Here is a 15,590-nt window from a genome sequence, read left to right as displayed (position 1 = left end):
TGTCAGCGAATTAATAATATCAGTCCTTGAAAAGGAAAGTGCTGACCTTTGGGACGCACCGGGCTGAGTGAGAAGGAGAGGGGGGAGATATTAACAAACTTTCCACTGCGATCGGACGGCGGCCGGGGAGGGGGTTGGGGGAAGATGCGGGGGGGGGGGGAGGAGGGGGTTCATCCCGTCGGTGCGGCTGTCCCCGGCCAAAGGCTCTCGGATGGTGCAAATCAGTACGGCGCGCTCGGAACCCGAACCCGGAGAGCAGCACCGGGAGAGCCCGAGGGGTTAGGAGGAGTCCGGGACGGGACAGGCTCTGGGAAGAGTAAAAGACAAACAGTCCGATAGTAACGCTAATAATTAAACGCTAAAGAAAGAGGGACGAACAGCCAGGCCCGACTCGATAAGCGGGGAGCTCTCTCGGGAGCCGCTTTCGCGTCCCGGGGAGGGCACGGTTACCTCCAAGGAGGGGGAGGCGAAAAGGAAACGTGCGGGGCTGCGGGGCAGAGCGGGGAGGTCACGGAGATTTAGGGCTGGGGCGACTTCCAGGGAAGCGGCAGGAAGTTCCGTGTTGAGAAGTGATGGGCTGCCACAAAAGGGAACGGCGGAGCCCTGAAAGGATTTAATTAACCGTGTCAGGGATAATTACCCCTGGACAGTCCAAATTAGTTTTGCATAATCGCTCAGAACCATATGAATTAACTTATAATATTGCGAAGCGCTGGGGGAATAACAAAAGCGGGATCGCTTTAATGAGTGAATCGGGGTCACACGGACGGGCGGCTCCGCTCAGCTCCCCAACTTTCCACTTCTTAAGCGAGGTTCCGAGGGGAGCGCCGATTTGGAGGGCATTTCCTGCAAATGTCGCAACGGAGAGCGCGAGCAGCCGCTCTGCAGGAAAAGAAGAAGAGATATCGATATAGATAGGCGTAGATACACGCGCACAGACGCACATAAAGAGGCCGAGAGCTGCGGGCCGGTGCCGGGCTCCGTTCCCCCGCTCGCCGCACCCCGACGTCCCTCTCGGTCCCCAGGCGCAAAGCCGCATGCAGGCGCTACGCCTGCAATGGAAGGGTAAGGTCAAAAGGAGCCGTCGGGGTTTCGTTCGTCACCACGAGGAACCCCTCGAAACGCGCTGCGGGAACGGATCCGAAATACATCCTGCAGGTTGACAAATGACACGGGGTGCAAAGCGGGGGGTGACGCCGATCAGAAGCAGCGCTGGGGCACATCGCGCTCCCTCAGTGCCACTGGGAACCCATGAAACGCTGCCATCGGGCTCAGCGCACTCCTGCCGTCCATGAATACTTTTTTTTTTTTTTTTTAAAGATAACACAACGTGGCCTTTTTTTTTTTTTTTTTAAATCTTCTTTCCTATTCACGATTAAAAAACGTGATAAATCTCTCTTTTTTTTTTTTTTCTTTTTTTTGGCTCGGAATAACAATGGCCCGATTTAGATATCCCCGTAAATCTATTCAGGATGAAACAAAGAGCGCCTTGAGGACACCGTACACCTCAGCCGGGGCGGCGCGGAGGGGCGATGCGATGGGAGCTGAGAGGAACGCCACGAGAACGAGAGGGGTTCTCCTTTCCCTGCTTCAGGCTTTATTTAAACTCTTTGTTCAAAAATGAACAGAGTGGCAGTCGGAATCTAATGTACAGATATCGTTCAGACGTCTAACTTTAAATTAGAAGGTCACACAAGAAAACCATTTACACGTAAATGTTAAAACCAATACTTAATCTTTGTTCCCTTTCTTTCCGTTGTCGTTTTACTTTATATTACATAAAGCCAAAATGAAACTAAATACAGGTTAGCCAGCTTCATTCACAACCATTAGTCAAAATATACACATTACAAAAGTAAACCAAAAAGAACTCTATAAACCGATGGAGGATTCCCCTCTAAAATTTGTGTTCCGGCTTCAAATCGTCATTTGCAATTGAATTGCGGTCGCTCTAAAATCAGCTAAACGGGATAAGGGGGGCTTTGGAGGAGGGGGGGGGGTTCTCCGAGATACAGTGACACACTCTGTGGTGGCGGGGACGGGGTTTCTTTAAATGAGAAATACTCTTCCGTCAAAGCAAAGCTCTGCTTCAGTTCAGCTACATAATAAATAGATAATTAGCACTCAGACAAAAAAGTCTGATTTAACCTTAGATCATATCGCGATCCCCGAACGGTCCCGCAATATGTTTATTCCCTTTGAAAGGCATTCCATCACTTTTTTTTTTTTTTTTTCCGTTTTTTTTTTTTTTTTTTTTTTCTTTCCCTTTTCTTCAGCTTCAAACCGACTCGACCGTGGGCAAAGGAAGCGACTGACTTTCCGATCCGAGACCTAACGTTGCCACAGACATTGACACATGTACAGTCCCGGGCTGACACCCGCGGAGCGGAGCGGCACCGCCCCACCTCTGCCCCCGTGGGAACCGTCCCGGGGGAACGCCGCATCCCCGCGCGGTCCTTCCCGAGCCCACGTCCCCGAGGAAGCACTTTTTTCGAGGGGACGGACGGACGGACGGACATCGGGGAGGGGGGGGAAGGTTGTTCGGATTTTTGTTTTTTTTTTTTTTGTTCTTTTTTTTTCCTTTTTTTTCTTTCCTCTTTTTCTCACTCCCTCTCAGCTCGGCTATCCGCATGCAACACACACACGAGCTCGAGGCGGGGCGGCGCGCAACAGGTCGGCGGCGGCCCCGCCGCTCCCCGCCCGCTTCCCCCGGGCAGCGGCTCACAGCGCGGGTCATAGCGCGGCGGCGTAGGCCGCGGGGTACGGGTCCAGCTGGGGCTTGCCCATGCCCGGCAGGAGGATGTAGGCCAGCGGAGGCTGCAGCCCGGGTCCGGGCCAGGCGCTGCAGTTGCAGGGGATCATGTAGCCCGGGTTGCCGGGGGACGGGTGCGAGTGCGTGTGCCCCCCGGCGGCGGCGGCCGCGGCGGCGGCGGCGGCGGCGGCCCCGTGGAAGGCTCCCGCCCCGCCGGCGCCGGGATAGCCCAGCGAGGAGGCGTAGGGCAGCGCCGAGCCCGCCGACGACGACGACGAGATCTCGGCCATCTTGGAGCCCAGGTCCAGCAGCGAGTAGGGGCCGCCCGCGGCGGCGGCGGCGGCGGCGGCGGCCGCGGCGGCGGCCGACTGCGGGAAGAAGACGCGCGCGGCGGCGGCGGCGGCGGCGGCGGCCGCCTTCTCGGGGTTGCCCAGCAGCGAGTCGGGCCCCAGCCCGCCCGCGGCCCCGCCGTGCAGCGCCGCCGCCTTCAGCCCGTGCGGGGGCTCGTGCTCGGCCACGGCGCCCAGCCCGTAGGGCACGGGGAAGGCGAACTTGTCCTTCTTGAGCAGCGTCTTGGGCTTGCGGCGCGGCCGGTACTTGTAGTCGGGGTGCTCCTTCATGTGCATGGCCCGCAGCCGCTTGGCCTCGTCGATGAAGGGCCGCTTCTCCGCCTCGCTCAGCAGCTTCCACTCGGCGCCCAGCCGCTTGCTGATCTCCGAGTTGTGCATCTTGGGGTTCTCCTGGGCCATCTTCCGCCGCTGCGCCCGCGACCACACCATGAAAGCGTTCATCGGTCTCTTGACGTGGTCCACCGGCTTGGACATGGTGTCCCGCCGCCCGCACTCCTCGTCCTCCTCGGCCGGCTCCGGCTCCGCGGCCGCGCCGCGCTCCGCTCCGCCCCAGTCAATCTCGGCGGCTCCGGGCGCGGGGCGCTGCGGGCGGGACGGGTGCCGGTACCCGCCTCGGAGCCTCTCTCCGCGCCGCCGCCCGCCGGGCCAGGGTTCGTCCTCGACGGGGCGGCGGTCAGCGGCCGCCCGCAGCCATGGCCGCCCGCGGAGCGCGCTGCGGGGCCGGCGGCGGCGGCGGCGGCGGCTCGGGCGCTGCGGGGGCCCCGGGGCGCCGCGCTCACAGCCGCCGCGCTCCGCCCGCGGGGCCGCGCCGGGCCGCCCGCCCCGCGCACATACTCGCCGCCGCCGGGCGCCGCGGCCTCCTCCACCCGCCGCTCTCCAACTCGGGCGAGTTTCGGGCGGGCTGCGGGGCGCTCCTCCCGCCGCGCGGCTCCACCGCCCGCGCTCCCCCTTCTCCGGGAGCCGCCAGGTCTCTCTGGGTTTTCTTGGCCGCCGGCTCGGAGGGGCGGCGGGGCGGGAGGGAGCGGCGGGGGGCGGGCCCCTCTCGGAAACGCCCGGCCCGGCGCTGCGCCCGCCGCCGCCCCCTCTTCTTCTTCTTCTTCTTTCGTTCTTCTTCTCCTTCTTCCTCCTCCTCCTCCCGCCGCGCGGCGCAGCTCTACGCACGCCCCCGCGCCGCCCCGCGCTATATCCCCGCTGCCTCCCGCCGCCGCGCGCCGCGGGAGGGGCGGAGCTTCGGCGCGGGGAGGGGCGGGGCGGCAGCGCTGGCCACGCCCCCCCGGGGCTCGCAGGCAGGTCGGGGAGAGGCGGGGCCGGTTTCGCGCATGCGCTCTGCCGCGGGCGCCCGCCGGCTCCCGCGGAGCGTCGCCCGACAGCCGCGCGGTGCCGGCGAAACGCGTCCGTGAGTCGTCCGGCCGTCAGAGCGGCGTCCCGGGAGGGAGCTCCGCCGAGATCCCCGGTCGGGACGAGCGAGGCCGTTTTTGCGCGGAGTGCCGTCGGCGGGCTGTTCTCGTGGCTCTGTCGGCACCGCTCCGCTCCGCGCCGCTTCGCCTCCCGCCCCGCGCCGCCCGCCCGCACGGGGCCGCCCCGTCGGTCAGGGCCGAACCTCTCGTCCCGTCGGCGCTCCGCAGCCCGGCTCTGAATGAGCGCTGTGCTGCGGGAAAGCACCGGCCGGGACGCACCATTAACTCTTAACGCGGGCCCGCAGCCGTGACAAAAGTTCCGAGCCGCCGTCGGCAGCGCGGAGTACCCGCGCACGGTTGGGCTGCCGTCAGCAGCTCGCAGCCCGGGATTAGGAGAGCTGTTCTCAGCCCTCGTTCGAGCGGGTGAAGCGATCTCCTGTTCCGCCCGTTCGAACCCGACGCGATGTCAGCGCCCTCCTCACGGGCGTCCGTCGCTGGCAGCCCTCGGGTCGGCTGCGGCACGGAGGCTTCACCCATCGGTCCCGAATTATTGCACGGACCGAAAGCTTCGAATGGCTCTGTAGCGGCTCACGGATATTTTTCCTATTAGAAATGAAACGCTCCATTCGAAGCTCTCGCTACCGAAGCTTCCGGGCGGTAACACCTGGCTCCTAAGCCATAGACCCACGCGGTTATCTCTGCGGCACGAAGCGATGGGAACGCCTCTCGGTCCCTCTCGGAGCCAAGCGGCGGAGACGCGGCCACCGCCGAGCCCCGACGGGGCGCGGAGCTCCGTGCTGCTGAGCTCCCGATGGGTGAAGCCGCCGCCGTAGCTGGGCGAGGTGTTAACGGTTGTGATAACGCGGCGTTATCGAAACGCTGCCCACCCGACCGTGGCTCATGGGATTTGCCTGCCTTTGACCTGGCACTTCTGACGCACGCAAATTCAAGGGCGCGATCTTTCCCCGTGTTATCGGGGGAAGAAAACGAGCGGATGAGCTCTCGCTGAACGAGAAATTCCAGAATACAGCGCTGTATCCCACCGAGCGAGACTCGAGCGCTTTCTGAAATATTCGGGGTGAAAGCATCATCACCCGTTCGGCCCCGCGGGGTCCCTCTCTGTAGCACCCTCCGCCCAACCCGAGCATCCCCCCGCGTCTCCGCACCCGGGCAGCCACGTTTTAGAAGCCGCTTTATTTCAAAGCCAGGTTTACAGCGAGTTTCGAGGAAGCCGCCTCCTTTCCTCCTAATTTTGATTTGAGCTTAACAATGGGGTGGCAAGCGAAGGAGATAAAAAGTAGGTGAAGAACGGCGGTGAGCCCGATAGCGATCTGCACCTAATCGTTCCGACTGCGTGCGCGGCTGACTCAGCGCCTCAGTGCCCCATCGCCGAGCCGTGCTTAGAGAGCCGCAGCGCCTTTTCACGGCTTTGTTTGTGCTCTCCGGCGTTTCCACACGCCGACTTGGAAGCTGGCATTTTTCTGGGTTTAGGTATCAACCACCGATTCCACATCGCTTTCAGCCGTCAAAAGTTGCCGAGCGCGCCGCTTGTCTCGATGACACCGGCAGGATCGCTGCTCCCACCCCGCGGAGGCACTGAGACCCTCTTACAACGTGAAGCACACCTGGAGTTTTAGCCTGTCCTCCTTATGAGCGCTACGTTCACTCATTTGCTCTTAGGCAGCGCTTTTGAACGCTCGGTATTATTATTTTTCAATAACATTCGCTTATTATTAGAGCAGCTGGTAGCCCCAGTGAAGTGCCTGGCAAAGGGCTCCATCATAAAACACTGCTTTCTACGTTTATAGTTTCTAATTTGGCTGTGAAAGTGTGATTCTGGCTGCAATTTGGCACTCGAGTGCTCAGCTGGAGAGTAAACTTTTCATAATAAAAACACTGGTCTATTGGGTTTGCTATTTTAAGTTACAAGAGATTTAACAAAGTTTTTACTAGTTTTGGAAACCCAGAGAGATCTTTCTATTTAAATTATTATTAAACGTTATGATTTCAGTAAGGGTAGGATAAGTTCTGCACCATTATTATTATTATTATTATTATTATTAATTATTATTGTGATTTAATGTGCAATTATTTTTAAGGTAAGGTAATGCTTCAGCTCGTTATCTCTGTGCTTTTGCATCCCAAAATTGCTCCTGCAGGAACACCAGAGGCAGGACTTCCACAGCAGCTGCTGGCAGTTCTGGGCAGAGGGTGCTGATGGGGTCCTGATTACTTCCAGCCATAAAGAAAAGTTTAAAACGCAGCCCATCTCGATTTGCAAAGAGATGAAGTAAAAATTGGCTAATTTGCGTGCATTCAATTTGTAATCCAGATTTTCTCAAGTACTTTTCTAACTCATTTTTCTCCTTCTTTCTTACCCTACTAGTTTGCAGAGGTTATGCAAACCTCTGGGAACACTGATCAGAACAGCAGACAAAGATGTCATCGAGTCAAAAAAAAAAAAAAAAAAAAAAAAGAGTTGGGTGGTTCCTTGCTAGGACCTGAAGACTAGATGACTATTGCCTACGATCCAAAGGAGAGAATTAAGCTTGCTGCAGAATTCCTGGTCAGACTTGGATGGTCCAGAACAAGCATCCAAATGCCTCTTGAGCACAAAGTCTATCAGGACATGTAAGCTTCCCTTCCTTCTCTCAAGTGCCAAAATCAAAGTGGATGGAGACTGCTGACTTCCTAGGGTCCAGGTTTTCCTGTTTGAGAAGTTGCCTCTAGCTTTTATTCAAAAGAATTCATTTTTTCCAAGCAAGTGAACATTCACATCACTCCCATCTCTGTCTTGTACAGACTTCATGGTGTGGTTCAATAGCTCACGGTTAGGAAAGAAGATCCTTGCTTTTTTGGTGTCTTCCCATTCTACAGGATTCTTTCACATGTCACTCACAAAGATCAGAAATCCTTAACTGACGTCCCCACAGTCAGTTCTCCACAGCCTGCTCTCATTCACCCACATTCTGCCCCCTTCTGTTGTCCAGTGGATGGTTAAGAAGGGCTGAGTGCCCTCTAACCCAGCGGTGAAGGGCCTCACTGTGGAACGATAAGTTAGATTATACGTTCTTGCAGTAGGTCATGAAGCTTTTTAACCAGGAGATCTGTTCAGAAGCAGAGAGATCTCTAAAGATTTTTACATTTAAATTCAACTTAAATTTTAAATGGACCCTGATCAGTTTGTCTTCATGTTTCATTTCTAAGGGCTGTCCAGAAGGCATAAATGATTTTTTTTTTCCTGGAATAAAAACATTTTAATGACCAGTTTTGTTCAGGGATGATTCATACTGATAAACCACCTGTGGTTGTTCTCTTAGTTGTGGGTGTTAGACAGGTCCCAAAAAATCCATGCAATTTTGAAGACAAGTTCTTTGATTTCACTGGATAAGATTGTGGTTTGGATACCTCTGGCAGGTACTTCAGGATATGTACGTGTGCACAGGGAGACTAAAAGGACTGGAGTTAAGTGTTTAGGCTGTTCCCTTCTGAAGAAAAGCAAAGCGTAAGTCTTTGCCTTTTCACTATAATGAGTTTTTAGTCGACTACAAACAAAACAGGAGACCCTTAACGGAAGGAATTTATGTCCCCTTTACTGAACACAAATTCACAGCCTTTTCTTCTACATGGACAGTGTCTTGCTTATCTGTTTGTAAGACAGTTCTGTTCGATTAGGAAGAACCAAAATACCAAAGTCACTCAGGAAAGGTCAAAGCTAATGGTCATGAGACACTTCAGATGGCCAAGTTCCATCTACATTATATTATTATCTACACCATATACCTACATTAGTACCCGCACCCACATTTTAGTTCAGATCAGCAGTGCAACATCTCTGTAAGCAAATCCTTTCACTCATTGTGCTTTGGTTTCCATTGAGCAGCTTTCGATGAGGCTAAATTGGAAGATGCCCTTCTGCTGCCAATGGGAGTGTTGTGTGAGAAGAGTGTCTGGTTCAGCCTGCATCAGCTGGATCCAGACACCGTAAAACCAGTGTTATTTAGTACTCTTGATTCAGACAGCTGTCAATTACACTTTCTGTATCCATTTATTTCAGGTGCTTCAGGAATGAGCTTTCCTACGTCAGGACAGTGACAGAATACTTCTGCTCCTATATGATGAATGTTCTGCTGGGAAAGGAGTCTCTCCATTTTGTAGTTGCTCTGTGAGTTATCTTTTGGCGTAAGAAGTCAAAAAATAGGGATTGAAGAGTTCTTGGTTGCCTGGCCTGCATCCTTACCCCAGCCTTCAGAATTCTGCTAGGCTTTGTATTGTCCTCACATACTTCTAAATATACTTCTAAAGGTCTTCAGCAGGGTATGCAATAGCTCCCATTAACATGGACGTTGAACTAAAGCTGCCAGTTGAATAGTTAACTCTTCTTGGGCTGACATATTTGCACATTTCCCAGATTATTATTTTTTTTTCTCACTCAAGTGTACTTATAATTGTTTCAATAATAATAATTGCTATACATTTTTTTTAATTTCCATCCAATTATAGATTTTCTCTCTCTTTCTCTCGTTTTCTTTATCACTAATGTATTGTTTTGAATAATCTGTACCTGTGTGTGGTTGAAGGGTGTGTGCAATCATGGAATGATAGGGAAACAGATTAATAATAATATTAGTAATAGTTGCATAACAATGAGCATTTTTACAAAAAGAAAAAAAAAGAAAAAAAGATAGCCCCTTCATCATTGTAAGAGGTTTTGGTGGAGTATTTTGTCAGATACTGGACTTCAGTGGATAGATTTGTCCCCTTGCCTGGAGAGGCTGTGGGAAAAGTGAAGGGTATTAAGAACAGGTTAGACTAATTTGGCAAGGTTGTCAATGTCTTACAACAGGAGTTTTCTTCTGCCTGGCTTTGTATGAGTCTACAACACAGGAATATTCAAACTGAAGTTTATATCTCAGTTCTTCCTGAACTGAGTTCACCAAGACTCAGACCCCCCCAAGTCCCAATGTTCTGCCCATTGGGAGACCATGTCTTCGCTCTTCTTCTCCTACCTATGCTTGGCCACCACACTGCCCCACTGCCTGAAATGCTCATTTATGCTGTCATCTCCTCTCAGTGCAGCAGGGGGGAACCCTGCTTCAGTGCCTGAAATGGGCTAAGCAGCACTGCCAGTCTTCTTCCTTGCACATGAACTAGGATTTAAAAATATTTGGTGATGAACATTTGTTTCAGTATGCAAACAAAAGGTACTTCTTTCATAGACAGAATGAAGAAATGGTTCCCTTTATTTATTTGGCAATGATTTCATCTGCCTTAGTAAAATCTTTTAATTATCTATGAGAAGTCTTTTTCTTGAAATGGCTTTGCTATCATTTTCACTTTATAACCTCTCTGTTTTGTCTCAACACTCTGCTGAAAACACATTTGCTGCATCATTTGAACTTTATTTTCTGTTCTTACTGCTTTCACCAGATCTATTATTATATTTTAAATTTGAGTATATCATTTATATTAAGATTTATACATAAGTTATTTGAATTGCATAATGCTACGCAGTATGAAAAAAAAGTGAGTGTTAGATGGTATTGGCAAAAAACTGCCAATGGTGTAACAAGTCAGTGACAAATTTGATCCTTGGTACAACATTTTTTTGGTGTGTTTTAGCCTGTACTAGGTGAGGAAGTTTGTAATATTTACAGAAATACTTCTTTCCATAATAATCTCCCAAGTGAGGATGCTTACTATCAGTGATGTAAAAGATAAAGGCAGTTTTTATTAGTGTTTCATACTGAAAAAAATGACTTTTGTTACTGATTCTATAGAAAGAATAGGAGAGCAGAACATACATTAAGCAGTAGATCTCTAAATTTGCAATTATTTTTCTTTTTTTTTTACCATTTTACCAAATGCTTTTTATAGAAAATGAGTAAAGTCATGCCAAAAATTCTTGTTTGCCCAGAAAGTAAATGACTCATATTTGTGTCTTCTAAAGGACCTAATAAGAATTAAACGGGTCTTTTAATGTAGGAGGGTGTCTTATTTATTTTAATTCCCTCAAGAAGATTCAATGGGATTTTATGTCCTGAATTCCTTGAAAATATCTGCATACTCTGAATGGAACTGGCCCAAAGCACGTTTATGTTTTATGACAGAAACAGATTGTTGTATTGTTTCTTGTTTGTCTCCCTCCAGTTTTGTAATGCTTCAAGTGTTTTCCTACTAGGATGGTTGGTTATACAACGGCTATAGCAAAAGCTATATAGAGTTCATTTTTCTTAGATCTATCTGGGCCTTTACTCCATTTTGCAAGTAGAGTGCCAGTCCTTCTGGCACCTGAACACATTGCCTTGAAGTAAGCTAGTATGTGACCATGTAGCTTTTCTATGCTGGCTGCCTGTGTGCATGCTCTTATTCTCTGATAAATACAGAAAGAAAGAAGAAAAAAAAAAATCTAGAAATTATCATTCAGAGGAAAAAAGTTCATGCCTCCCCCCATGTGCTATAAGTTAAGAATGAGGGAGAATTGGCATTTACAGTGGAGTAGATTTTATCCTATGAATTTGTAAGCTTAGTTCACAGGGATTTGAGCTTACTGTAAAAGAGAGCAGCTGCTCTTGTAGAAAACTTGTAGATAGCCTTGCTATGGCCTCTTTCTGAATTGCTGGGACTCTGATTTCTATTTTGCAATACACAGGAGGACACCGAAGGACGTCTTAGCCACAAAATACCCTCACTTCCCTTCCTTTTCACCAAATCTATCTTAACATAGATGCTTCTTTTTTTTTTTTTAAATATATAGTGATTTATCAATTAAATTTGTTAGATGCTAGAAAATAATGAGTTAATGAATAATATACTGTATTGCTATAATCCTATTACAAAAACGTGCTGCAAATGTACCCATTAGATCTGCCAATGAATTTGACCAACAAAATACCATGTACTTTCACTTGTTTCAATTGAAATCTGTTGAAAATAGCTGTGAAGCTCTTATCTGTCAGTGGAACCAGGCTTTAAAACATCCTTTGTGAAAACACGAATGCAAAGTATGATCCCAGTCTACTAAAATTAATGTGAATGTTCCCACTGACACGTGGAAAATGTGAAACTTGTGTCCTTTTGTTCTGTTGGCCATTCAATGGACAAGTAAAGTGCCTTCGCGTTTCCCATACAATCTACATCAGCATTAATTAACGTTGGGATTTTCTGGAATAGAATTATGATGGTTTTGGTTTTTTTTTTTCCCTCAGTTTTCACAGGAATGGCTTGAAAGTATTAACAATAAGCTTGGATCTATCAGTGCAGAAAGATAGGTAGATAGGAAATAAGAAATAGGTCACTTGTTTGTTGTAACAATGATCTGAATCATAGCAAATACCTAAAGCATTCTTCATTATCTGAAGACTTCATTCAAAGTCCACTGAAACGCATCCTAAGCTGATTCCCAGGTTGATTGAAGGCAGGCAGTAAATCAAAATGGTCAAACCAACACTTTTGACACCACTGTTGAATTCGGGTCTTCTTAGGTAAAAGGCCAGTTCATTAAACCACTTTGTTGTCAGTCACCTATTCTTTGCTTATCTCTTGCTCTGTTTAATGGCATGACTGGTTATCTTAAAGATAAGGAGTCAGTTGAACTTTCAGTTCCTACCACTGCAGGAAAGACTGGAAGTGCATAATCCTTTTCCTTCAGAAGAATGAATCTCTTTCTCACTGTCTCCTGGATGTGTTGGTACTATCCCTTCAAACACTCATATGCTTATAGATGTTTTGATTTTCATAGAGGAAGAGATGAGTATAACACAGGAGTTTTGCCTCAAAGTGTAGATGCAATTAGTTTACTTTGGCTCACAGCTCGTGGAGTATAAGACAAAACAATAAATTAAAACTGGCAGGATTCCTTCGGGCATTCTGACGTTTTTCTTTCTCTTTTTTCCTTTTCCTTTTTGTATTTAAGAGGAGGTGGTGGTTGTAACATTTGCAAAATAATAAGTACAATAGGTTGACATTGTGATATGATTACTTATGTAAGTGCTTAGACATACAAATACCTAAACACTAATGTCATTACTGGGAGTCATGGCAGTTACTACAGCCAAGTTAATAAAAGATCATTACTATAACTATCTACACAGGACTGAACATGATGGGGAATCTGGGATATGGGAAGCCTAACAGTACCAAATGCACCAAAACTTAATGCCTTGTGTATCTGTGGGCACGTGCTTATTCTAACAAGTAATCAGAAATAATTAAACGGGTACTTTATCTGCAGGGGTTCTTAGAGCTAAAATTGAGTAGAAAATATTGCCTCTCTCCTCTTGGTATTTCATGTCCTTATTTTCTCTGTTGAAGTAGCTCAGCACAGTTAATTTAAGCACGATTCCTCTGTAGTTTACATGCTCCTGGATCTTAACATACAGATGTAAATATGTGGGTGTGAACTTGCCAGGTATTATACACAGCTGACACAAACAACCTAACCAGATAGTTCTGTGAAGATAACAAACTCATTTCTGTATTGGTTGGGAATTAGGGCTCAGGCAATGGTTGCTCTTTAATGATTATTTATTTAAATCGGTCTCACTCATGCAGAGAACCACTCCTAGGCTATGGCTGACTGGACAAACCTCACAAGTCAGACAAAACATTGGAGCTGAAAGTCTCTCTAACCTTCCATACCTAACGTTCCCCTCCCCCCGCTCTCCCAAACCAGGATTTTTCCACTGTGTTACTCTATCATTCTTTTTTTGCATCCAGAAAGAGCTTGCAAAAACAAGCCTTGCCGTGTTATGCAAGGACCAATGAATCTCAGTTCTGGCAGGTCAGAGGGGAAGTAAATATCAAAGTGAATATTTAAGCTGTATCAGTAAATACGACTTCCCGAATAGGCCTGTTTCCAACCTACCCACTGCATTTTTAGACAGTATCTTATCTGAGCTCTTTGATACAGAGGAGAGCAGCTGGCCCTGAATTAATGAGTATCAATTCCACTTAAGGCACCTGATAAAATGAGTATTTCCTACTGAGGCCTAGGGCTGAGTCCAGTGCTCCTCTGAACACACGGACACTCCACACAATCCTTTCCATTAACTGGAAAGCCACCTTGCACCAGCAAAGTTTCTGACAGAACATAGGGACACCACATGTGAAACACACTACAATGCCATCCTGTGTCAGATCAAATAGTTCTAACCCCTTTCTGGAAGGAAAATCAGAGTGTAGATACAGCATTACTGGTAGAAAATGAAAAGACCATTTTTCAAGAGACTGTCACTGACGGAAAAGTGTTAAAATATCCCTGAGGAATGCAGGTATTATAGCTTGAGGACCCACGTGGCAGGAACCTGACTCCTGTCTCCTGCCTCTTCCAGAACCTGTCTCTTCCTGCTTTTCACCAGCACTAAAAGCCGTGGTCATCAGATTAGTCAGATGATCCAGCTGAAAGCTAACAGTCCAAAAAAGAAGACTCCAGTTTTTACCAGCCATAAAAACATCCATTCAATTGTGAATGCTGGTGTATGAGAAGCAGGGGTAGGATGAAATCAAAGAGAAAGACAGGATCTTCCATTTCAGCAGTGTCTCTGTCTGAAATCAGCTAAGATACTCATGAAATCTCAGCCTGTGTGACAGGATGAAGGAATCACAGAATCAGAGAACTGTGGGGGTTGGAAACAAAGATGACCTGTTTACCTACTAGAGAGTAAAGCTGGGATGGATTTTGAATTATCATGAAGTTAAATTCTCCTTTGAGAGAAGCAGTGCCAGCAGCAGCTCACAAGGGCCTGCAGTCCTGCTGATCATGATTTTAAATGCCCTGGTGGCATCTGTGAATTAAGCCTTTCCTTTTTTTGCTTTGCAGCCAATGCATAGTGTGTTGAAATCAGATAGATTTGGCATAGGTCCATCATCACTGGCAGCTTCTCTGTATACTATGTTTACTTAAGAGAATGAAGTACAGGAGGAAGATGTTTGAGGCTGGTTGAGGAGTAGTCAATAATATGTCTGGTCACTACAGAGAAGGCTGTAATAGGCTTCCTCAGTCAATAGCTTCTGGCCTGAAGCATGAACAGTGCTTGAAGGGAGCCTAAAACTGGAATTTACCTCCAGAAATGAAGAAAAAATAATACTTCTATGTTTACCCTAGCCTTGACTAGAGTTTCTGTCAACCAGTAGACTGGCAGGGAAGTTCTTACTGCAGTAGCACAGCTAGCCAGCAGGGGCAACGGTGGCACAGGTAAATGCTTCCAAAGAGACCTTTTGCACTCTCCTTGCGCTGGTGACTGTGCTAGCTCATAAGTCCCTGTCAACTGGTCAGTTTGGAGATTTCATACATTCAGGAAGCTAGGGGGTGAGCTCTCCCAATGTCGTTCCTCACCTTCCTCACAGACAAATCTCCAAGGCTTGAACTTCCAAGTCACGTCCCATCTCACTGTGCTTCCCACACTTTTCTTTCTCAGGCTCTTCAAAGTCATAAAATCATAGAACAGCCTGGGTTGGAAGGGACCTCAAGGATCATCACGTTCCAACCTACTTGTCATAGGCAGGATTGCCCACCACTAGATCAAGTACTACATCAGGTTCCTCAGGGCTCCATCCAACCTGGCCTCGAACACTTCCAGAGACGGGGTATCCACAACTTCTCTGGGCAGCCTATGCCAGCACCTCACTGCTTCACGGCATAAAAGCTTCCCCCTGACATCTAATGTAATTTTTCCTGCTTTAGTTTAAAAGCATTCCCCCTTGTCCTTATCACTATCTATCAGTGTAAAAAAGTAGAGTTGCTTCCTGTTGCTAATCTCTCCTTAAACACTGGAAGGCCGTATTGAGGTCTTTCCACAGCCTTGTCTTCTCAAGATTGAACAAGCCCAGCTCTTTCAGCCTGTCTTCATAGGAGAGGTGCTCCAGCCCTCTGATCATCTTTGTGGCTGGACTGTCTCCATCTTTCCTGTGCTGGGGGCCCCAAATCTGCACACAGTACTTCAGATGGGACGTCACAAAGACAGAGTAGATAGGGACAGTCACGTCCCTCACTCTGCTGGCCACTCCTCTTCTGATGGAGAGTCCAGGGTACCACTGACCTTCAGGACTGCAAGCACACACTGATGCTAAGTTTTTCATTTACCAGGACCA

The 15,590-nt window shown here is 48.7% G+C and overlaps 1 protein-coding gene across 1 annotated transcript; it reads right to left on the bottom strand.

Annotated features, from left to right (window-relative positions):
• Nucleotides 1-1,440: 1,440 nt before the first annotated feature.
• Nucleotides 1,441-3,791, bottom strand: SOX21 (SRY-box transcription factor 21). The gene has a single exon (XM_031610606.2). The coding sequence runs from the start codon at nt 3,574-3,576 to the stop codon at nt 2,734-2,736; it is 843 nt and encodes a 280-aa protein (XP_031466466.1). The 5' UTR covers nt 3,577-3,791; the 3' UTR covers nt 1,441-2,733.
• Between the last annotated feature and the right edge of the window lie 11,799 nt (nt 3,792-15,590).

Source organism: Phasianus colchicus, chromosome 1 (assembly GCF_987193195.1).
Source record: "Phasianus colchicus chromosome 1, bPhaCol1.hap1.1, whole genome shotgun sequence".
NCBI lineage: Eukaryota > Metazoa > Chordata > Aves > Galliformes > Phasianidae > Phasianus > Phasianus colchicus.
The sequence above is the reverse complement of the archived record's forward strand: the minus strand, read 5'-3'. Positions and strand labels throughout refer to the sequence as shown.

Excerpts from the sequence above, each read along its gene's own strand:
- SOX21 (XM_031610606.2), bottom strand. The coding sequence starts at position 3,576 with ATGTCCAAGCCGGTGGACCACGTCAAGAGACCGATGAACGCTTTCATG.